This window comes from Bombina bombina, chromosome 11 (genome assembly GCF_027579735.1).
Source record: "Bombina bombina isolate aBomBom1 chromosome 11, aBomBom1.pri, whole genome shotgun sequence".
Taxonomy (NCBI): Eukaryota; Metazoa; Chordata; class Amphibia; order Anura; family Bombinatoridae; genus Bombina; species Bombina bombina.
In genome coordinates this window covers 33788019-33809520 of record NC_069509.1, presented here as the reverse complement: position 1 = coordinate 33809520, position 21502 = coordinate 33788019, and the positions used below count along the sequence as shown (strand labels likewise).

General features: G+C 42.7%; 1 protein-coding gene across 1 annotated transcript in view; it reads left to right on the top strand.

Moving 5' to 3' along the window:
- DOC2A (double C2 domain alpha) overlaps positions 1 to 21502 on the top strand; it is a 160498-nt gene that overhangs the window by 60654 nt on the left and 78342 nt on the right. The window contains exon 6 of the mRNA XM_053694322.1: positions 8883 to 8942. Coding sequence (XP_053550297.1) covers positions 8883 to 8942 — 60 coding nt within the window. The remainder of the gene's footprint in view (positions 1 to 8882; positions 8943 to 21502) is intronic.

The following is a 21502-nucleotide window of genomic DNA, read 5'->3' as shown; positions in this document are numbered from 1 at the left end:
ATAATTGAAGTAAGTTGGAAATTTTTTTTAAATTGTATTCTCTATCTGAACCATGAAAGAACCTTTTTTTTTTTTTTTTGTCCTTTTAAGGCTCCTTTAAAATGACTAAGAGATTGTCCCCTACATATTCATCTAAGTTCATCCTAGTATTGGCTTATAAAACTTGAGACAGGTATAAGTTACCAGTGTATTAATGCAGGGCAAAGTATAATTATAATAAGGTCAAATGCTGACATTTTAACAGAGGTGAATGTCACTATCATAAATTCATACTATTTAGCCCAATACATAGCTACGCCAAGACAATTCTTCTATTGACAAATACTTGATATTGTTTAATAAAAGTGATATACAGCTATAGCAAAGCTTTAAACCTGATTTGCTTTGCAGTGTTTTGTGCTAGTCTCTAAAAAGACATAAAATATGACTGTGAGACACAGAATACCCTTTTGCATACCAATTAAACGAGCAAATGTCAGCAGTGAAACTGATTTAGAAAGAACCATTAAGGGACATAAAAAGCAAAGGCAGCATTAGAGTGATACAGCATTCACAATTCTGTAAATTTGCAATATGCTTTTATTACTGTTTTCAAATTAAAAAAAATTGTAATTTAAATATATGCGCTTCACAGACCATCTTCAGAAATGACCAGATAGCATCATCATACATGCTATTTATATGTCGTCTGATCTCGCCACACATAGGCCATTTTATGGATAGAACAACAGAGAAGAGATAGAACATGAGTGACAACAAATATGAAAAATGTAGTTATTAAAAAATATTTTATAAAGGGGTAAATTAAAGGGACAGTGTACACCAGTTTCCATATAACTGCATGTAATTGGCACTACTATAAAGAAGAATATGCACAGGAACTGAGCTAAAATCCAGTATAAAACCTTTTAAAAAGTACTTAGAAACTCCCAGTTTAGCACTGTTGATGAGTTTAGTCTGGGACACACAGTGAAAGGGGCTGGGAAAACAAGTAGAGCACCCCCTCTCCCTTCCCTGCATATGAAAAGACAGATAACAAACAGGAGTCTGTAAATGCTCATTCATCTGACGCAATGGGGCTTGGTTAGGAGTCTGAAAATCATTACAATGTTATTAAAAATAAGCAAAACTATACATTGTTACAAAAACACTCCCAGGTGGGCTGTATCAATGGATCATCTACAAAACATTTATGCAATGAAAAATCTAGTGTACAATGTCCATTCATGTGATTTATTACCTAAATTATGCAGTTCAATACGACTTATGGAACAATGGGCTTTATCAGCTAGTAGTAGATATATTGGGAAAATATAGAATTTTGGTGACAGTGAAACAGAAAGAAACCTAATTCAGGCAGCAGGTGTTTAATTTGCTTTAACATTATGGCATCACATTTTTTCTGGCCTGTGGCAGTCAGGTGATGTGATAAAAACTGTAATGAATTTGAGGCAGTTTGCTGCTCCCGCAGAGTGCACATCAGCAGTAATCTAACAGACAGATTGTGTTGAGTGCTATATTGGCAGCAGCTAGAGGGGGAACTCCTGTAAAGAGTGAGAACAGTGCTAAATAGGAGCAGCTCTATAGAGTGAATCAGTGAAAGCTATTACAGAAGCTGGAAATAACTGAAGAACAGCTCCTACATATAGTGGGAGTAAGCACCATCAATACCAGCCCATGGGACAGCACCTGGAGATAGTGAGATCAGCAATAACCTAGGGGACAGCTCCTGTAGCTAGTGAGATCAGCAATAACCTAAGGAAAATCGTTTGTAGTTAGTGAGATCAGCACTAACCTAGGGGACAGCTCCTGTAGCTAGTGAGATCAGCAATAACCTAGGGCACAGCTCCTGTAGCTAGTGAGATCAGCAATAACCTAGGGGACAGCTCCTGTAGCTAGTGAGATCAGCAATAACCTAAGGAAAATCGTTTGTAGTTAGTGAGATCAGCACTAACCTAGGGGACAGCTCCTGTAGCTAGTGAGATCAGCACTAACCTAGGGGACAGCTCCTGTAGCTAGTGAGATCAGCACTAACCTAGGGCACAGCTCCTGTAGCTAGTGAGATCAGCACTAACCTAGGGGACAGCTCCTGTAGCTAGTGAGATCAGCACTAACCTAGGGCACAGCTCCTGTAGCTAGTGAGATCAGCACTAACCTAGGGGACAGCTCCTGTAGATAGTGAGATCAGCGCTAACCTAGGGGACAGCTCCTGTAGATACTAAGATCAGAACCAACCTAGGGGCCAGCGTCTGGAGATAGGGCAATTAGCACTAACCTAAGGGACGACTCCTGCAGATAGTGACATCAGCACTAACCTAGGGGACAACTCCTGCAGATTGTAAGATCGACACATACCTAGGCAGCATCTCTGGTAGATAGTGAGAAAAGCTCCTTTAGATACTGAGCTCAGTACTAACCTAGGGACAGCTCCTTTAAATACTGCGTTCAGCACTAACTTATAGGACAGCTCCTACAAATACTGAGCTCTGCAATAACCTAGGGGAAAGCTCCTTCAGATACTGAGCTCAGTACTAACCTAGGGACAGCTCCTGTAAATACTGAGATCAGCACTAACCTAGGGGACAGCTCCAGTATATACTAAGATCAGCACTAACCTAGGGACAGCTCCTGTAAATACTGAGATCAGCACTAACCTAGGGGACAGCTCCTGTAAATACTGAGATCAGCACTAACCTAGGGGACAGCTCCTGTAAATACTAAGATCAGCACTAACCTAGGGACAGCTCCTGTAAATACTGAGATCAGCACTAACCTAGGGGACAGCTCCTGTAAATACTGAGATCAGCACTAACCTAGGGGACAGCTCCTGTAAATACTGAGATCAGCACTAAACTAGGGGACAGCTCCTGTAAATACTGAGATCAGCACTAACCTAGGGGACAGCTCCTGTAAATACTGCATTCAGCACTAACCTAGGGGACAGCTCCTGTAAATACCGAGATCAGCACTAACCTAGGGGACAGCTCCTGTAAATATTGCATTCAGCACTAACCTAGGGGACAGCTCCTGTAAATACTGAGATCAGCACTAACCTAGGGGACAACTCCTGTAAATACTGAGATTAGCACTAACATAGGAGACAGCTCCTGTAAATACTGAGATCAGCACTAACCTAGGGGACAGCTCCTGTAAATACTGTATTCAGCACTAACCTAGGGGACAGCTCCTGTAAATACTGAGATCAGAACTAACCTAGGGGATAACTCCTGTAAATACTGAGATTAGCACTAACCTAGGGGACAGCTCCCGTAAATACTGAGATCAGCACTAACCTAGGGGACAGCTCCTGTAAATATTGCATTCAGCACTAACCTAGGGGACAGCTCCTGTAAATACTGAGATCAGCACTAACCTAGGGGACAACTCCTGTAAATACTGAGATTAGCACTAACCTAGGGGACAGCTCCTGTAAATACTGAGATCAGCACTAACCTAGGGGACAGCTCCTGTAAATACTGAGATCAGCACTAACCTAGGGGACAGCTCCTGTAAATACTGCATTCAGCACTAACCTAGGGGACAGCTCCTGTAAATACTGAGATCAGAACTAACCTAGGGGATAACTCCTGTAAATACTGAGATTAGCACTAACCTAGGGGACAGCTCCCGTAAATACTGAGATCAGCACTAACCTAGGGGACAGCTCCTGTAGATAGTGAGATCAGCGCTAACCTAGGGGACAGCTCCTGTAGATACTAAGATCAGCACCAACCTAGGGGCCAGCGTCTGAAGATAGGGCAATTATCACTAAACTAAGGGACAACACCTGCAGATAGTGACATCAGTACTAACCTAGGGGACAACTCCTGCAGATTGTAAGATCGACACATACCTAGGCAGAATCTCTGGAAGATAGTGAGAAAAGCTCCTTCAGATACTGAGCTCAGTAACTAACCTAGGGACAGCTCCTGTAAATACTGCGTTCAGCACTAACCTATGGGTCAGCTCCTAGAAATACTGAGCTCTGCAATAACCTAGGGGAAAGCTCATTCAGATACTGAGCTCAGTACTAACCTAGGGACAGCTCCTGTAAATACTAAGATCAGTACTGACCTAGGGACAGCTCCTGTAAATACTGAGATCAGCACTAACCTAGGGGACAGCTCCTGTAAATACTGAGATCAGCACTAAACTAGGGGACAGCTCCTGTAAATACTGAGATCAGCACTAACCTAGGGGACAGCTCCTGTAAAAACTATATATAAATACTGAGATCAGCACTAATCTAGGGGACAACTTCTGTAAATACTGAGATTAGCACTAACCTAGGGGACAGCTGCTATAAATACTGAGATCAGCACTAACCTAGGGGACAGCGTCTGGAGATAGGGTAATTAACACTAACCTAAGGGAGGACTCCTGCAGATAGTGACAGCAGCACTAACCTAGGGGACAACTCCTGCAGATTGTAAGATCGACACATACCTAGGCAGCATCTCTGGTAGATAGTGAGAAAAGCTCCTTCAGATACTGAGCTCAGTACTAACCTAGGGATAGCTCCTGTAAATACTGCGTTCAGCACTAACCCATAGGACAGCTCCTACAAATACTGAGCTCTGCAATAACCTAGGGGAAAGCTCCTTCATATACTGAACTCAGTACTAACCTAGGGACAGCTCCTGTAAATACTGAGATCAGCACTAACCCAGGGACAGCTCCTGTAAATACTAAGATCAACACTAACCTAGGGTCAGCTCTTGTAAATACTGAGATCAGCACTAACCTAGGGGACAGCTCCTGTAAATACTGAGATCAGCACTAACCTAGGGGGCAGTTCCTGTAAATACTGAGATTAGCACTAACCTAGGGGACAGCTCCTGTAAATACTGAGATCAGCACTAACCTAGGGGACAACTCCTGTAAATACTGCATTCAGCATTAACCTAGGGGACAGCTCCTTTAAATAATGCATTCAGCACTAACCTAGGGGACAGCTCCTGTAAATACTAAGATCAGCACTAACCTAGGGGACAGCTCCTGTAAATACTGAGATAAGCACTAACCTAGGGGACAGCTCCTGTAAATACTGAGATAAGCACTAACCTAGGGGACAGCTCCAGTAAATACTGAGATAAGCACTAACCTAGGGGGCAGCTCCTGTAAATACTGAGATCAGCACTAACCTAGGGGATAGCTCCTGTAAATACTGAGATCAGCACTAACCTAGGGGACAGCTCCTGTAAATGCTAAGATAAGCACTAAACTAGGGGACTACTCCTGCAGATTGTAAGATCGACACATACCAAGGCAGCATCTCTGGAAGATAGTGAGAAAAGCTCCTTCAGATACTGAGCTCAGTACTAACCTAGGAACAGCTCCTGTAAATACTGAGATCAGCACTAAACTAGGGGACAGCTCCTGTAAATACTGAGATCAGCACTAACCTAGGGGACAGCTCCTGTAAATACTGCATTCAGCACTAACCTAGGGGACAGCTCCTGTAAATACTGAGATCAGCACTAACCTAGGGGATAACTCCTGTAAATACTGAGATTAGCACTAACCTAGGGGACAGCTCCTGTAAATACTGAGATCAGCACTAACCTAGGGGACAGAGTCTGGAGATAGGGTAATTAGCACTAACCTAAGGGACGACTCCTGCAGATAGTGACATCAGCACTAACCTAGGGGACAACTCCTGCAGATTGTAAGATCGACACATACCTAGGCATCATCTCTGGTAGATAGTGAGAAAAGCTCCTTCAGATACTGAGCTCAGTACTAACCTAGGGACAGCTCCTGTAAATACTGCGTTCAGCACTAACCTATAGGACAGCTCCTGTAAATACTGAGATCAGCACTAACCTAGGGGGCAGCGTCTGGAGATTGGGTAATTAGCACTAACCTAAGGGACGACTCCTGCCGATAGTGACATCAGCACTAACCTAGGGGACAACTCCTGCAGATTGTAAAATCGACACATACCTAGGCAGCATCTCTGGTAGATAGTGAGAAAAGCTCCTTCAAATACTGAGCTCAGTACTAACCTAGGGACAGCTCCTGTAAATACTGAGATCAGCACTAACCTAGGGACAGCTCCTGTAAATACTAAGATCAGCACTAACCTAGGGACAGCTCTTGTAAATACTGAGATCAGCACTAACCTAGGGGACAGCTCCTGTAAATACTGAGATCAGCACTAACCTCGGGGACAACTCCTGTAAATACTGAGATTAGCGCTAACCTAGGGGACAGCTCCTGTAAATACTAAGATCAGCACTAACCTAGGGGACAACTCCTGTAAATACTGAGATCAGCACTAACCTAGGGGACAACTGCTGTAAATACTGAGATTAGCACTAACCTAGGGGACAACTCCTGTAAATACTGAGATCAGCACTAACCTAGGGGACAGTTCCTGTAAATACTGAGATCATTACTAACCTAGGGGACAGCTCCTGTCAATACTGAGATCAGCACTAACCTAGGGGACAGCTCCTGTAAATACTGCATTCAGCATTAACCTAGGGGACAGCTCCTGTAAATACTAAGATCAGCACTAACCTAGGGGACAGCTCCTTTAAATACTGAGATAAGCACTAACCTAGGGGACAGCTCCTGTAAATACTGAGATAAGCACTAACCTAGGGGACAGCTCCTGTAAATACTGAGATAAGCACTAAACTAGGGGACAGCTCCTGTAAATACTGAGATTAGCACTAACCTAGGAGACAGCTCCTGTAAATACTGAGATTAGCACTAACCTAGGGGACAGCTCCTGTAAATACTGAGATAAGCGCTAACCTAGAGGGCAGCTCCTGTAAATACTGAGATCAGCACTAATCTAGGGGATAGCTCCTGTAAATACTGAGATCAGCACTAACCTAGGGGACAGCTCCTGTAAATACTGAGATTAGCACTAACCTAGGGGACAGCTCCTGTAAATACTGAGATCAGCACTAACCTAGGGGGCAGCTCCTGTAAATACTGAAATCAGCACTAACCTAGGGGACAGCTCCTGTAAATACTACATTCAGCACTAACCTAGGGAACAGCTCCTGTAAATACTGAGATCAGCACTAACCTAGGGGACAGCTCCTGTAAATACTGAGATTAGCACTAACCTAGGGGACAGCTCCTGTAAATACTACATTCAGCACTAACCTAGGGAACAGCTCCTGTAAATTCCGAGATCAGCACTAACCTAGGGGACAGCTCCTGTAAATACTGCATTCAGCACCAACCTAGGGGACAGCTCCTGCAGATAGTGAGCTCTGCAATAACCTAGGGGACAGCTCCTGCAGATAGGGAGCTCAGCGATAACTTACGGGACAGCTCCTGTAGCTAGTATGCTCAGTGATAAATTAGGGGACAGCTCCTGTAGCTAGTGACCTCAACAATAACCTAAGGGACAGCTCCTGCAGATAGTGAGCTCAACAATAACCTAGAAAGCACTAGCCTGGGTAAAAGCCCAAAGACAGTGGAATCAGCACTAACCTAAAGGACAGCTCCTGCAGTGTATTGGTTTATTACTAATCACAATGTCAACTGCTGATCTGCACAGATGGAAAGTGGACATCTTCAGCACAAAGTTGGCTCAAGCCTATTCTAAAGGACTGGTCTGTAAAACAATGGGAACAGCACTAAAGTGGCAGATTCGACTAACCAGGCTCATTTTCCTTACACGTCGCTCTTCATCTGCTGCATGCTGCACTTCTCTGCCAATCCCTTCACTGGCTTCCTTTTGCCTCCAGGATTAAACACAAAATTCTCACTCTGACATACAAACCCCTCAACTGCACTGCTCCCCCCTATATCTCAGACCTTGTCTCCAGATACTCTCCCTCCCGTCCCTTTCACTCTGCTCATGACCTCCTACTTTCCTCCTCTCTTGTTACCTCATCGCACTCCCGTTTACAGGACTTCTCCAGACTGGCTCCCATCTTGTGGAACTCTCTGCCTCGCTCCACAAGACTCTCCCCTAATTTTGAAAGCTTCAAGCGCTCCCTAAAGACTCAACTGTTCAGGGATGCATACAACCTACGCTAACCTTTCTTTATACCAGTTCCTCTCCTCCATTGCTATCCCCTGAACCCCCTTAGCATGTAAGCCTAAGAGTCCAGCTGTTTGTAGATCACCTTCTTAAGAGCTGACTACAACAGTGTCACTCTTGGCAGGGCCCTCTACCCATTTGATCCCTTTAATTGTTTTGTTGTACTCCGCCTTTGTTTATAGCGCTGCAGAATCTGTTGGCGCTCTACAAATATAATAATAATAATAATAATAAAAATAAAAACATATTTGTTTAGTGATCAACACAAATCTTTTGTGCAGCTCCAATAGAGCAAAGCAACATCCACCAACATGAGGATGGGACAGTGAGATTAGCACTAGAATAAATGTGTTAAAGGGACATTAAACATTTCTTTAACATATGCAAAAGTGAAACATTTTCCATGATAAAAGGATAAGTTGTTTCATTTTAAGTTGAAATTGAATGACTGTATAATACTAGTTTGTGCGATTAAAGCACTCTGGCATAAAAAACATAAAAGCATCTCCTAGGCTAATTTAGAGCAGGAATTTCATTATTGAAATCTCCCACATAAAGTGAGCTATCACACAGCATCTATAGACCCCAACAATCAACGCACACAATATCTGGTCCCTGTACACACAGCATCTATAGATCCCAACTATCTACACACTCAATATCCGGTCCCTGTACACACAGCATCTATAGGCCCCAACTATCCGCACACTCGAGATATGGTCCCTTTACACACAGAATTTATAGACCCCAACTAAGTTTTTAGGATTAATTACTTGTTTTTTGTGGTGCTGTTCTTGTTTTCGAGGTCAGGGAATTCAGTTGCTTTTATAGAAGTGATTTGTTTCTCTCTCTGTCTATCCTTTCTTAGCTTGCATCACCCTCCTCCATGACTGCAGCTCTCCGGGGCATCTCGTGTTACCTAAAAGAGGTGAGAAATTTCCTCCAATGTACATAATTTAATCTTGAACTCATATCCCTCTTCCATATGAACACAATGTGAGCACACATCTAGCTACCAGTGTATGTGCGTCTATGTATGTGTTCATGTGTATAGATGTGTGTATACATATGTATAGATGTGTTTATGTATGTGTACATGTGCATGTGTATGTGTGTGTGTGGGTGTATGTGTGCATGTGTATGTGTGGGTATGTATGTGTTCATGTGTATAGATGTGTGTATACATGTGTATAGATGTGTTTATGTATGTGTACATGTGTATGTGTGTGTGTGTGTGTATGTGTGGGTATGTATGTGTGCATGTGTATAGATGTGTGTACACATGTATATATATATGTGTTTATGTATGTGTACATGTGCATGTGTATGTGTGTGTGTGTGTGTGCATGTGTATGTGGGTATGTATGTGTGCATGTGTATATGTGTGTGTATGTATGTGTGCATGTGTATAGATGTGTGTATACATGTGTATAGATGTGTTTATGTATGTGTATATGTGCATGTGTATATGGCTATGTATGTGTGCATGTGTATGTGTGGGTATGTATGTGTGCATGTGTATAGATGTGTGTAAACATGTGTATAGATGTCTTTATGTATGTGTACATGTGTATGTGTGTGTGTGTGTCTGTATGTGGACATGTGTATGTGTAGGTATGTAGTGTTTGTTTAGTTTGTGTGCACGTGTGTGTGTCTATATGTGGGCATGCATATGTGTGTGTCTGTATGTGGGCATGTGTATGTGTAGGTATGTAGTGTTTGTTTAGTTTGTGTGTGTGCACGTTTGTGTGTCTATATGTGGGCATGCATATGTGTGTGTGTCTGTATGTGGGCATGTGTATGTGTAGGTATGTAGTGTTTAGTTTGTGTGTGTGCACGTGTGTGCATCTATATGTGGGCATATGTGTGTGTGTGTGTATGTGGGCATGTGTATGTGTAGGTATGTAGTGTGTGTTTAGTTTGTGTGTCTGCACGTGTGTGTGTCTATATGTGGGCATGCATATGTGTGTGTGTGTGTATATGGGCATGTGTATGTGTAGGTATGTAGTGTTTAGTTTGTTTGTGTGCATCTATATGTGGCATATGTGTGTGTGTGTGTGTATGTGGGCATGCATATGTGTGTGTGTATGTGGGCATGTGTATGTGTAGGTATGTAGTGTTTAGTTTGTGTGTGTGCACGTGTGTGCATCTATATGTGGGCATATGTGTGTGTGTGTGTGTGTATGTGGGCATGTGTATGTGTAGGTATGTAGTGTGTGTTTAGTTTGTGTGTGTGCACATGTGTGTGCATCTATATGTGGGCATGCATATGTGTGTGTGTGTGTGTGTCTGTATGTGGGCATGTGTATGTGTAGGTATGTAGTGTGTGTTTAGTTTGTGTGTCTGCACGTATGTGTGAATCTGTGAAGGGGTGACTGTGACATATATTTGCCAAGCTAACTATTTACTTTAAACTGTATATTTTATTTCTGTTATTCCGTTCTTTCTCAGCTTGTGAGCTGATGTGTCTGAGACTATGTGTTTTGGAGATATAGCACTCTCAGACACTGTTCTTCTTGCCCTGTCTGAAGCTGTTTGTGTAAACAGAACGTGTGTTTGTCAGAGACTGGACTCATTTCTTTTATATATTCTCAGTCTTGTTTTCATTCTTTTTTTTTACTGTCATTAAACATCTCTGCTTCACACCAATAACTCTCTGTCTTATCTCCTGTGGTGTCTTTCACTTTTTGCTTTGCCTAACTTCATCCCTTTTATCTCATGTCTCTTTTCTCTCTCCTGCCATCTCCACGTCTATAAACTATGTCTTGCAGTCTCTCTCATCTCTAAACAAGCCTCCCCTTCATTCTTTTGCTTATTCCTCCTATCTTTTTTCTTTCCCTTTGTCTCCCCTCCCTTCCTCTTTCTCAGTGATTCTCGCCCCTCTATTCCCCCTCCCCCCTCTTTGCCTCTCTCTTACCATCTCTTGGTTCCTGTGATGTGACATTTCCCTGTATTCTCCTTACTCCTATTTTTATTCCCTTTGCTCGCTCACCTCCTGCGGGGGCTGGAAAGAGATCTTTTTAAGAGGAGGTCTACAGAATAGCAAGGAATAAGGAACTGGGAGGAGGTGGGGTGTAAAATACAAAAAGAGAAAATTAGATCAGAGATTCAGATGTCCTTACAGCAATGTTGTACTGAAGACATTTCTCTACATAATGTATTGTACAGAGCCCTGTTCTCCCTACTCACAACATTGGCTATATGCACACAAAGTATCCTATCTATAGGCCCAAACTATCCACACACTCAAGATCCAGTGTCCCTGTACACACAGCATCTATAGACCCCAACTATCTACACACTCAATATCCGGTCCCTGTACACACAGCATCTATAGACCCCAACTATCTACACACTCAATATCCAGTCCCTGTAAACAAAGCATCTATAGGCCCCAACTATCCACACACTCAAGATCCAGTGTCCCTGTACACACAGCATCTATAGACCCCAACTATCTACACACTCAATATCCGGTCCCTGTACACACAGCATCTATAGACCCCAACTATCTACACACTCAATATCCGGTCCCTGTACACACAGCATCTATAGACCCCAACTATCTACACACTCAATATCCGGTCCCTGTAAACAAAGCATCTATAGGCCCCAACTATCCACACACTTGAGATATAATCCCTTTACACACAGCATCTATAGACCCCAACTATCTGCACACTCAATATCCGGTCCCTGTACACACAGCATCTATAGACCCCAACTATCTACACACTCAATATCCGGTCCCTGTAAACAAAGCATCTATAGACCCCAACTATCCACACACTTGAGATATAATCCCTTTACACACAGCATCTATAGACCCCAACTATCAACAAACTCAATATCCAGTCCCTGTACACACAGCATCTATAAGCCCCAACTATCTACACACTCAATATCCAGTCCCTGTACACACAGCATCTATAGACCCCAACTATCAACACACAATATCCTGTCCCTGTACACACAGCATCTATAGACCCCAACAATCAACGCACACAATATCCGGTCCCTGTACACACAGCATCTATAGATCCCAACTATCTACACACTCAATATCCAGTCCCTGTACACACAGCATCTATAGGCCCCAACTATTCACACACTCGAGATATGGTCCCTTACACACAGAATTTATAGACCCCAACTATCTACACACTCAAAATCCTGTGCCTGTACACACAGCATCTATGGACCCGAACTATCTACACACTCAATATCCGGTCCCTGTACACACAGCATCTATAGACCCCAACTATCTACACACTTAAAATCCTGTCCCTATACACAGAGCATTTATAGACCCCCAACTGTCAACACACACAATATCCGGTCCCTGTACACACAGCATCTATAGACCCCAACTATCAACAAACGTCAGGTATCTGTAAACACAGCATCTATAGAGTCCCATTTATCTACGAATACAAGTTCTGGTCCCTATAAACATAGCATTCTGAACTGAGCACAGCTTTCTACACACAGTATCAGCTCTCTGCATACACATTAAATCCTATAGCAAGCATAGCTCTGTGCAATTTATACACTTTCAGCTCTCTGAATACACAGTAACCTGTAGTGAGTGCAGTTCTCTGCATATACAACATAAGTTATCTACATGCATATGAAAGCAAATGTAGCAAGTGGTTATGTGTGTGTGTTTATACCTACGTGTTTATACTGTATTACCTACAGCTCACTGTCTACCTGCACACACAGCACTCTGTATTAACCCTAGCATTCTGCTCACATTATATACTGTATTACCTACAGCTCACTGTCTATACCTGCACACACAGCACTCTGTATTAACCCTAGCACTCTGCTCACATTATATACTGTATTACCTACAGCTCACTGTCTATACCTGCACACACAGCACTCTGTATTAACCCTAGCATTCTGCTCACATTATATACTGTATTACCTACAGCTCACTGTCTATACCTGCACACACAGCACTCTGTATTAACCCTAGCATTCTGCTCACATTATATACTGTATTACCTACAGCTCACTGTCTATACCTGCACACACAGCACTCTGTAATAACCCTAGCACTCTGCTCACATTATATACTGTATTACCTACAGCCCACTGTCTATACCTGCACACACAGCACTCTGTATTAACCCTAACACTCTGCTCATATGATATACTGTATTACCTACAGCTCACTGTCTATACCTGCACGCACAGCCCTCTGTATTAACCCTAGCACTCTGCTCATATGATATAATGTATTACCTACAGCTCACTGTCTATACCTGCACACACAGCACCCTGTATTAACCCTAGCACTGTGCTCATATGATATACTGTATTACCTACAGCTCACTGTCTATACCTGCACACACAGCACCCTGTATTAACCCTAGCACTCTGCTCATATGATATACTGTATTACCTACAGCTCACTGTCTATACCTGCACACAGCACTCTGTATTAACCCTAGCACTCTGCTCATATGATATACTGTATTACCTACAGCTCACTGTCTATACCTGCACACACAGCTCCTTGTATTAACCCTAGCACTCTGCTCATATGATATACTGTATTACCTACAGCTCACTGTCTATACCTGCACACACAGCACTCTGTATTAACCCTAGCACTCTGCTCACATTATATACTGTATTACCTACAGCTTACTGTCTATACCTGCACACACTGCACCCTGTATTAACCCTAGCACTCTTCTCACATTATATACTGTATTACCAACAGCTCACTGTCTATACCTGCACACACAGCACTCTGTATTAACCCTAGCACTCTGCTCATATGATATACTGTATTACCTACAGCTCACTGCCTATACCTGCACACACAGCACCCTGTATTAACCCTAGCACTGTGCTCACATTATATACTGTATTACCTACAGCTCACTGTCTATACCTGCACACACAGCACCCTGTATTAACCCTAGCACTCTGCTCATATGATATACTGTATTACCTACAGCTCACTGTCTATACCTGCACACAGCACTCTGTATTAACCCTAGCACTCTGCTCATATGATATACTGTATTACCTACAGCTCACTGTCTATACCTGCACACAGCACTCTGTATTAACCCTAGCACTCTGCTCATATGATATACTGTATTACCTACAGCTCACTGTCTATACCTGCACACACAGCACCCTGTATTAACCCTAGCACTCTGCTCATATGATATACTGTATTACCTACAGCTCACTGTCTATACCTGCACACACAGCACTCTGTATTAACCCTAGCACTCTGCTCACATTATATACTGTATTACCTACAGCTCACTGTCTATACCTGCACACACTGCACCCTGTATTAACCCTAGCACTCTTCTCACATTATATACTGTATTACCAACAGCTCACTGTCTATACCTGCACACACAGCACTCTGTATTAACCCTAGCACTCTGCTCATATGATATACTGTATTACCTACAGCTCACTGTCTATACCTGCACACACAGCACCCTGTATTAACCCTAGCACTCTGCTCATATGATATACTGTATTACCTACAGCTCACTGTCTATACCTGCACACAGCACTCTGTATTAACCCTAGCACTCTGCTCATATGATATACTGTATTACCTACAGCTCACTGTCTATACCTGCACACAGCACTCTGTATTAACCCTAGCACTCTGCTCATATGATATACTGTATTACCTACAGCTCACTGTCTATACCTGCACACACAGCTCCTTGTATTAACCCTAGCACTCTGCTCATATGATATACTGTATTACCTACAGCTCACTGTCTATACCTGCACACACAGCACTCTGTATTAACCCTAGCGCTCTGCTCACATTATATACTGTATTACCTACAGCTTACTGTCTATACCTGCACACACTGCACCCTGTATTAACCCTAGCACTCTTCTCACATTATATACTGTATTACCAACAGCTCACTGTCTATACCTGCACACACAGCACTCTGTATTAACCCTAGCACTCTGCTCATATGATATACTGTATTACCTACAGCTCACTGCCTATACCTGCACACACAGCACCCTGTATTAACCCTAGCACTGTGCTCACATTATATACTGTATTACCTACAGCTCACTGTCTATACCTGCACACACAGCACCCTGTATTAACCCTAGCACTCTGCTCATATGATATACTGTATTACGTACAGCTCACTGTCTATACCTGCACACAGCACTCTGTATTAACCCTAGCACTCTGCTCATATGATATACTGTATTACCTACAGCTCACTGTCTATACCTGCACACAGCACTCTGTATTAACCCTAGCACTCTGCTCATATGATATACTGTATTACCTACAGCTCACTGTCTATACCTGCACACACTGCACCCTGTATTAGCCCTAGCACTTTGCTCATATGATATACTGTATTTCCTACAGCTCACTGTCTATACCTGTACACACAGCACCCTGTATTAACCCTAGCACTCTTCTCACACTATATACTGTATAACCTACAGCTCACTGTCTATACCTGCATACACAACACCCTGTATTAACCCTAGAACTCTGCTCATATTATATACTGTATTACCTACAGCTCACTGCCTATACCTTCATACACAGCACTCTGTATTAACCCTAGAACTCTGCTCACATTATATACTGCAGTACCTACAGCTCAGTGTCTATATCTGCACACACAGCACTCTTTATTAACCCTAGCACTCTGCTCATATTATATACAGTATTACCTACAGCTCATTGTCTATACCTGCACACACAGCACTCTGTATTAACCCTAGCACTCTGCTCATATGATATACTGTATTACCTACAGCTCACTGCCTATACCTGCACACACAGCACCCTGTATTAACCCTAGCACTATTCTCACATTATATACTGTATTACCAACAGCTCACTGTCTATACCTGCACACACAGCACTCTGTATTAACCCTAGCACTCTGCTCATATGATATACTGTATTACCTACAGCTCACTGCCTATACCTGCACACACAGCACCCTGTATTAACCCTAGCACTGTGCTCACATTATATACTGTATTACCTACAGCTCACTGTCTATACCTGCACACACAGCACCCTGTATTAACCCTAGCACTCTGCTCATATGATATACTGTATTACCTACAGCTCACTGTCTATACCTGCACACAGCACTCTGTATTAACCCTAGCACTCTGCTCATATGATATACTGTATTACCTACAGCTCACTGTCTATACCTGCACACAGCACTCTGTATTAACCCTAGCACTCTGCTCATATGATATACTGTATTACCTACAGCTCACTGTCTATACCTGCACACACAGCTCCTTGTATTAACCCTAGCACTCTGCTCATATGATATACTGTATTACCTACAGCTCACTGTCTATACCTGCACACACAGCACTCTGTATTAACCCTAGCACTCTGCTCACATTATATACTGTATTACCTACAGCTCACTGTCTATACCTGCACACACTGCACCCTGTATTAACCCTAGCACTCTTCTCACATTATATACTGTATTACCAACAGCTCACTGTCTATACCTGCACACACAGCACTCTGTATTAACCCTAGCACTCTGCTCATATGATATACTGTATTACCTACAGCTCACTGCCTATACCTGCACACACAGCACCCTGTATTAACCCTAGCACTCTGCTCATATGATATACTGTATTACCTACAGCTCACTGTCTATACCTGCACACAGCACTCTGTATTAACCCTAGCACTCTGCTCATATGATATACTGTATTACCTACAGCTCACTGTCTATACCTGCACACAGCACTCTGTATTAACCCTAGCACTCTGCTCATATGATATACTGTATTACCTACAGCTCACTGTCTATACCTGCACACACAGCTCCTTGTATTAACCCTAGCACTCTGCTCATATGATATACTGTATTACCTACAGCTCACTGTCTATACCTGCACACACAACACTCTGTATTAACCCTAGCACTCTGCTCACATTATATACTGTATTACCTACAGCTCACTGTCTATACCTGCACACACAGCACTCTGTATTAACCCTAGCACTCTGCTCATATGATATACTGTATTACCTACAGCTCACTGCCTATACCTGCACACACAGCACCCTGTATTAACCCTAGCACTGTGCTCACATTATATACTATATTACCTACAGCTCACTGTCTATATCTGCACACAGCACTCTGTATTAACCCTAGCACTGTGCTCATATGATATACTGTATTACCTACAGCTCACTGTCTATACCTGCACACACAGCTCCTTGTATTAACCCTAGCACTCTGCTCATATGATATACTGTATTACCTACAGCTCACTGTCTATACCTGCACACACAGCACTCTGTATAAACCCTAGCACTCTGCTCACATTATATACTGTATTACCTACAGCTCACTGTCTATACCTGCACACACAGCACCCTGCATTAACCCTAGCACTCTGCTCATATTATATACTGTATTACCTACAGCTCACTGTCTATACCTGCACACACAGCACCCTGTATTAGCCCTAGCACTTTGCTCATATGATATACTGTATTTCCTACAGCTCACTGTCTATACCTGTACACACAGCACCCTGTATTAACCCTAGCACTCTTCTCACACTATATACTGTATAACCTACAGCTCACTGTCTATACCTGCATACACAACACCCTGTATTAACCCTAGCACTCTGCTCATATTATATACTGTATTACCTACAGCTCACTGTCTATGCCTGCACACACAGCACTCTGTATTAACCCTAGCACTCTGCTCACATGATATACTGTATTACCTACATCTCACTGTCTATACCTGCACACACAGCACTCTGTATTAACCTTAGCACTCTGTTTATATTATATACTGTATTACCTACAGCTCACTGCCTATACCTTCATACACAGCACTCTGTATTAACCCTAGAACTCTGCTCACATTATATACTGCAGTACCTACAGCTCAGTGTCTATATCTGCACACACAGCACTCTTTATTAACCCTAGCACTCTGCTCATATGATATACAGTATTACCTACAGCTCATTGTCTATACCTGCACACACAGCACTCTGTATTAACCCTAGCACTCTGCTCATATGATATACTGTATTACCTACAGCTCACTGCCTATACCTGCACACACAGCACCCTGTATTAACCCTAGCACTGTGCTCACATTATATACTGTATTACCTACAGCTCACTGTCTATACCTGCACACACAGCACCCTGTATTAACCCTAGCACTCTGCTCATATGATATACTGTATTACCTACAGCTCACTGTCTATACCTGCACACAGCACTCTGTATTAACCCTAGCACTCTGCTCATATGATATACTGTATTACCTACAGCTCACTGTCTATACCTGCACACAGCACTCTGTATTAACCCTAGCACTCTGCTCATATGATATACTGTATTACCTACAGCTCACTGTCTATACCTGCACACACAGCTCCTTGTATTAACCCTAGCACTCTGCTCATATGATATACTGTATTACCTACAGCTCACTGTCTATACCTGCACACACAGCACTCTGTATTAACCCTAGCACTCTGCTCACATTATATACTGTATTACCTACAGCTTACTGTCTATACCTGCACACACTGCACCCTGTATTAACCCTAGCACTCTTCTCACATTATATACTGTATTACCAACAGCTCACTGTCTATACCTGCACACACAGCACTCTGTATTAACCCTAGCACTCTGCTCATATGATATACTGTATTACCTACAGCTCACTGCCTATACCTGCACACACAGCACCCTGTATTAACCCTAGAACTGTGCTCACATTATATACTGTATTACCTACAGCTCACTGTCTATACCTGCACACACAGCACCCTGTATTAACCCTAGCACTCTGCTCATATGATATACTGTATTACCTACAGCTCACTGTCTATACCTGCACACAGCACTCTGTGTTAACCCTAGCACTCTGCTCATATGATATACTGTATTACCTACAGCTCACTGTCTATACCTGCACACACAGCACTCTGTATTAACCCTAGCACTCTGCTCACATTATATACTGTATTACCTACAGCTCACTGTCTATACCTGCACACACTGCACCCTGTATTAACCCTAGCACTCTTCTCACATTATATACTGTATTACCAACAGCTCACTGTCTATACCTGCACACACAGAACTCTGTATTAACCCTAGCACTCTGCTCATATGATATACTGTATTACCTACAGCACACTGCCTATACCTGCACACACAGCACCCTGTATTAACCCTAGCACTCTTCTCACACTATATACTGTATAACCTACAGCTCACTGTCTATACCTGCATACACAACACCCTGTATTAACCCTAGCACTCTGCTCATATTATATACTGTATTACCTACAGCTCACTGTCTATACCTGCACACACAGCACTCTGTATTAACCCTAGCACTCTGCTCACATGATATACTGTATTACCTACATCTCACTGTCTATACCTGCACACACAGCACTCTGTATTAACCTTAGCATTCTGTTTATATTATATACTGTATTACCTACAGCTCACTGCCTATACCTTCATACACAGCACTCTGTATTAACCCTAGAACTCTGCTCACATTATATACTGCAGTACCTACAGCTCAGTGTCTATATCTGCACACACAGCACTCTTTATTAACCCTAGCACTCTGCTCATATGATATACAGTATTACCTACAGCTCATTGTCTATACCTGCACACACAGCACTCTGTATTAACCCTAGCACACTGCTCATATGATATACTGTATTACCTACAGCTCACTGCCTATACCTGCACACACAGCACCCTGTATTAACCCTAGCACTGTGCTCACATTATATACTGTATTACCTACAGCTCACTGTCTATACCTGCACACACAGCACCCTGTATTAACCCTAGCACTCTGCTCATATGATATACTGTATTACCTACAGCTCACTGTCTATACCTGCACACAGCACTCTGTATTAACCCTAGCACTCTGCTCATATGATATACTGTATTACCTACAGCTCACTGTCTATACCTGCACACAGCACTCTGTATTAACCCTAGCACTCTGCTCATATGATATACTGTATTACCTACAGCTCACTGTCTATACCTGCACACACAGCTCCTTGTATTAACCCTAGCACTCTGCTCATATGATATACTGTATTACCTACAGCTCACTGTCTATACCTGCACACACAGCACTCTGTATTAACCCTAGCACTCTGCTCACATTATATACTGTATTACCTACAGCTCACTGTCTATACCTGCACACACAGCACCCTGTATTAACCCTAGCACTCTTCTCACATTATATACTGTATTACCAACAGCTCACTGTCTATACCTGCACACACAGCACTCTGTATTAACCCTAGCACTCTGCTCATATGATATACTGTATTACCTACAGCTCACTGCCTATACCTGCACACACAGCACCCTGTATTAACCCTAGAACTGTGCTCACATTATATACTGTATTACCTACAGCTCACTGTCTATACCTGCACACACAGCACCCTGTATTAACCCTAGCACTCTGCTCATATGATATACTGTATTACCTACAGCTCACTGTCTATACCTGCACACAGCACTCTGTATTAACCCTAGCACTCTGCTCATATGATATACTGTATTACCTACAGCTCACTGTCTATACCTGCACACACAGCACTCTGTATTAACCCTAGCACTCTGCTCACATTATATACTGTATTACCTACAGCTCACTGTCTATACCTGCACACACTGCACCCTGTATTAACCCTAGCACTCTTCTCACATTATATACTGTATTACCAACAGCTCACTGTCTATACCTGCACACACAGCACTCTGTATTAACCCTAGCACTCTGCTCATATGATATACTGTATTACCTACAGCTCACTGCCTATACCTGCACACACAGCACCCTGTATTAACCCTAGCACTGTGCTCACATTATATACTATATTACCTACAGCTCACTGTCTATACCTGCACACACAGCACCCTGTATTAACCCTAGCACTCTGCTCATATGATATACTGTATTACCTACAGCTCACTGTCTATATCTGCACACAGCACTCTGTATTAACCCTAGCACTCTGCTCATATGATATACTGTATTACCTACAGCTCACTGTCTATACCTGCACACACAGCTCCTTGTATTAACCCTAGCACTCTGCTCATATGATATACTGTATTACCTACAGCTCACTGTCTATACCTGCACACACAGCACTCTGTATTAACCCTAGCACTCTGCTCACATTATATACTGTATTACCTACAGCTCACTGTCTATACCTGCACACACAGCACCCTGCATTAACCCTAGCACTCTGCTCATATTATATACTGTATTACCTACAGCTCACTGTCTATACCTGCACACACAGCACCCTGTATTAGCCCTAGCACTTTGCTCATATGATATACTGTATTTCCTACAGCTCACTGTCTATACCTGCACACACAGC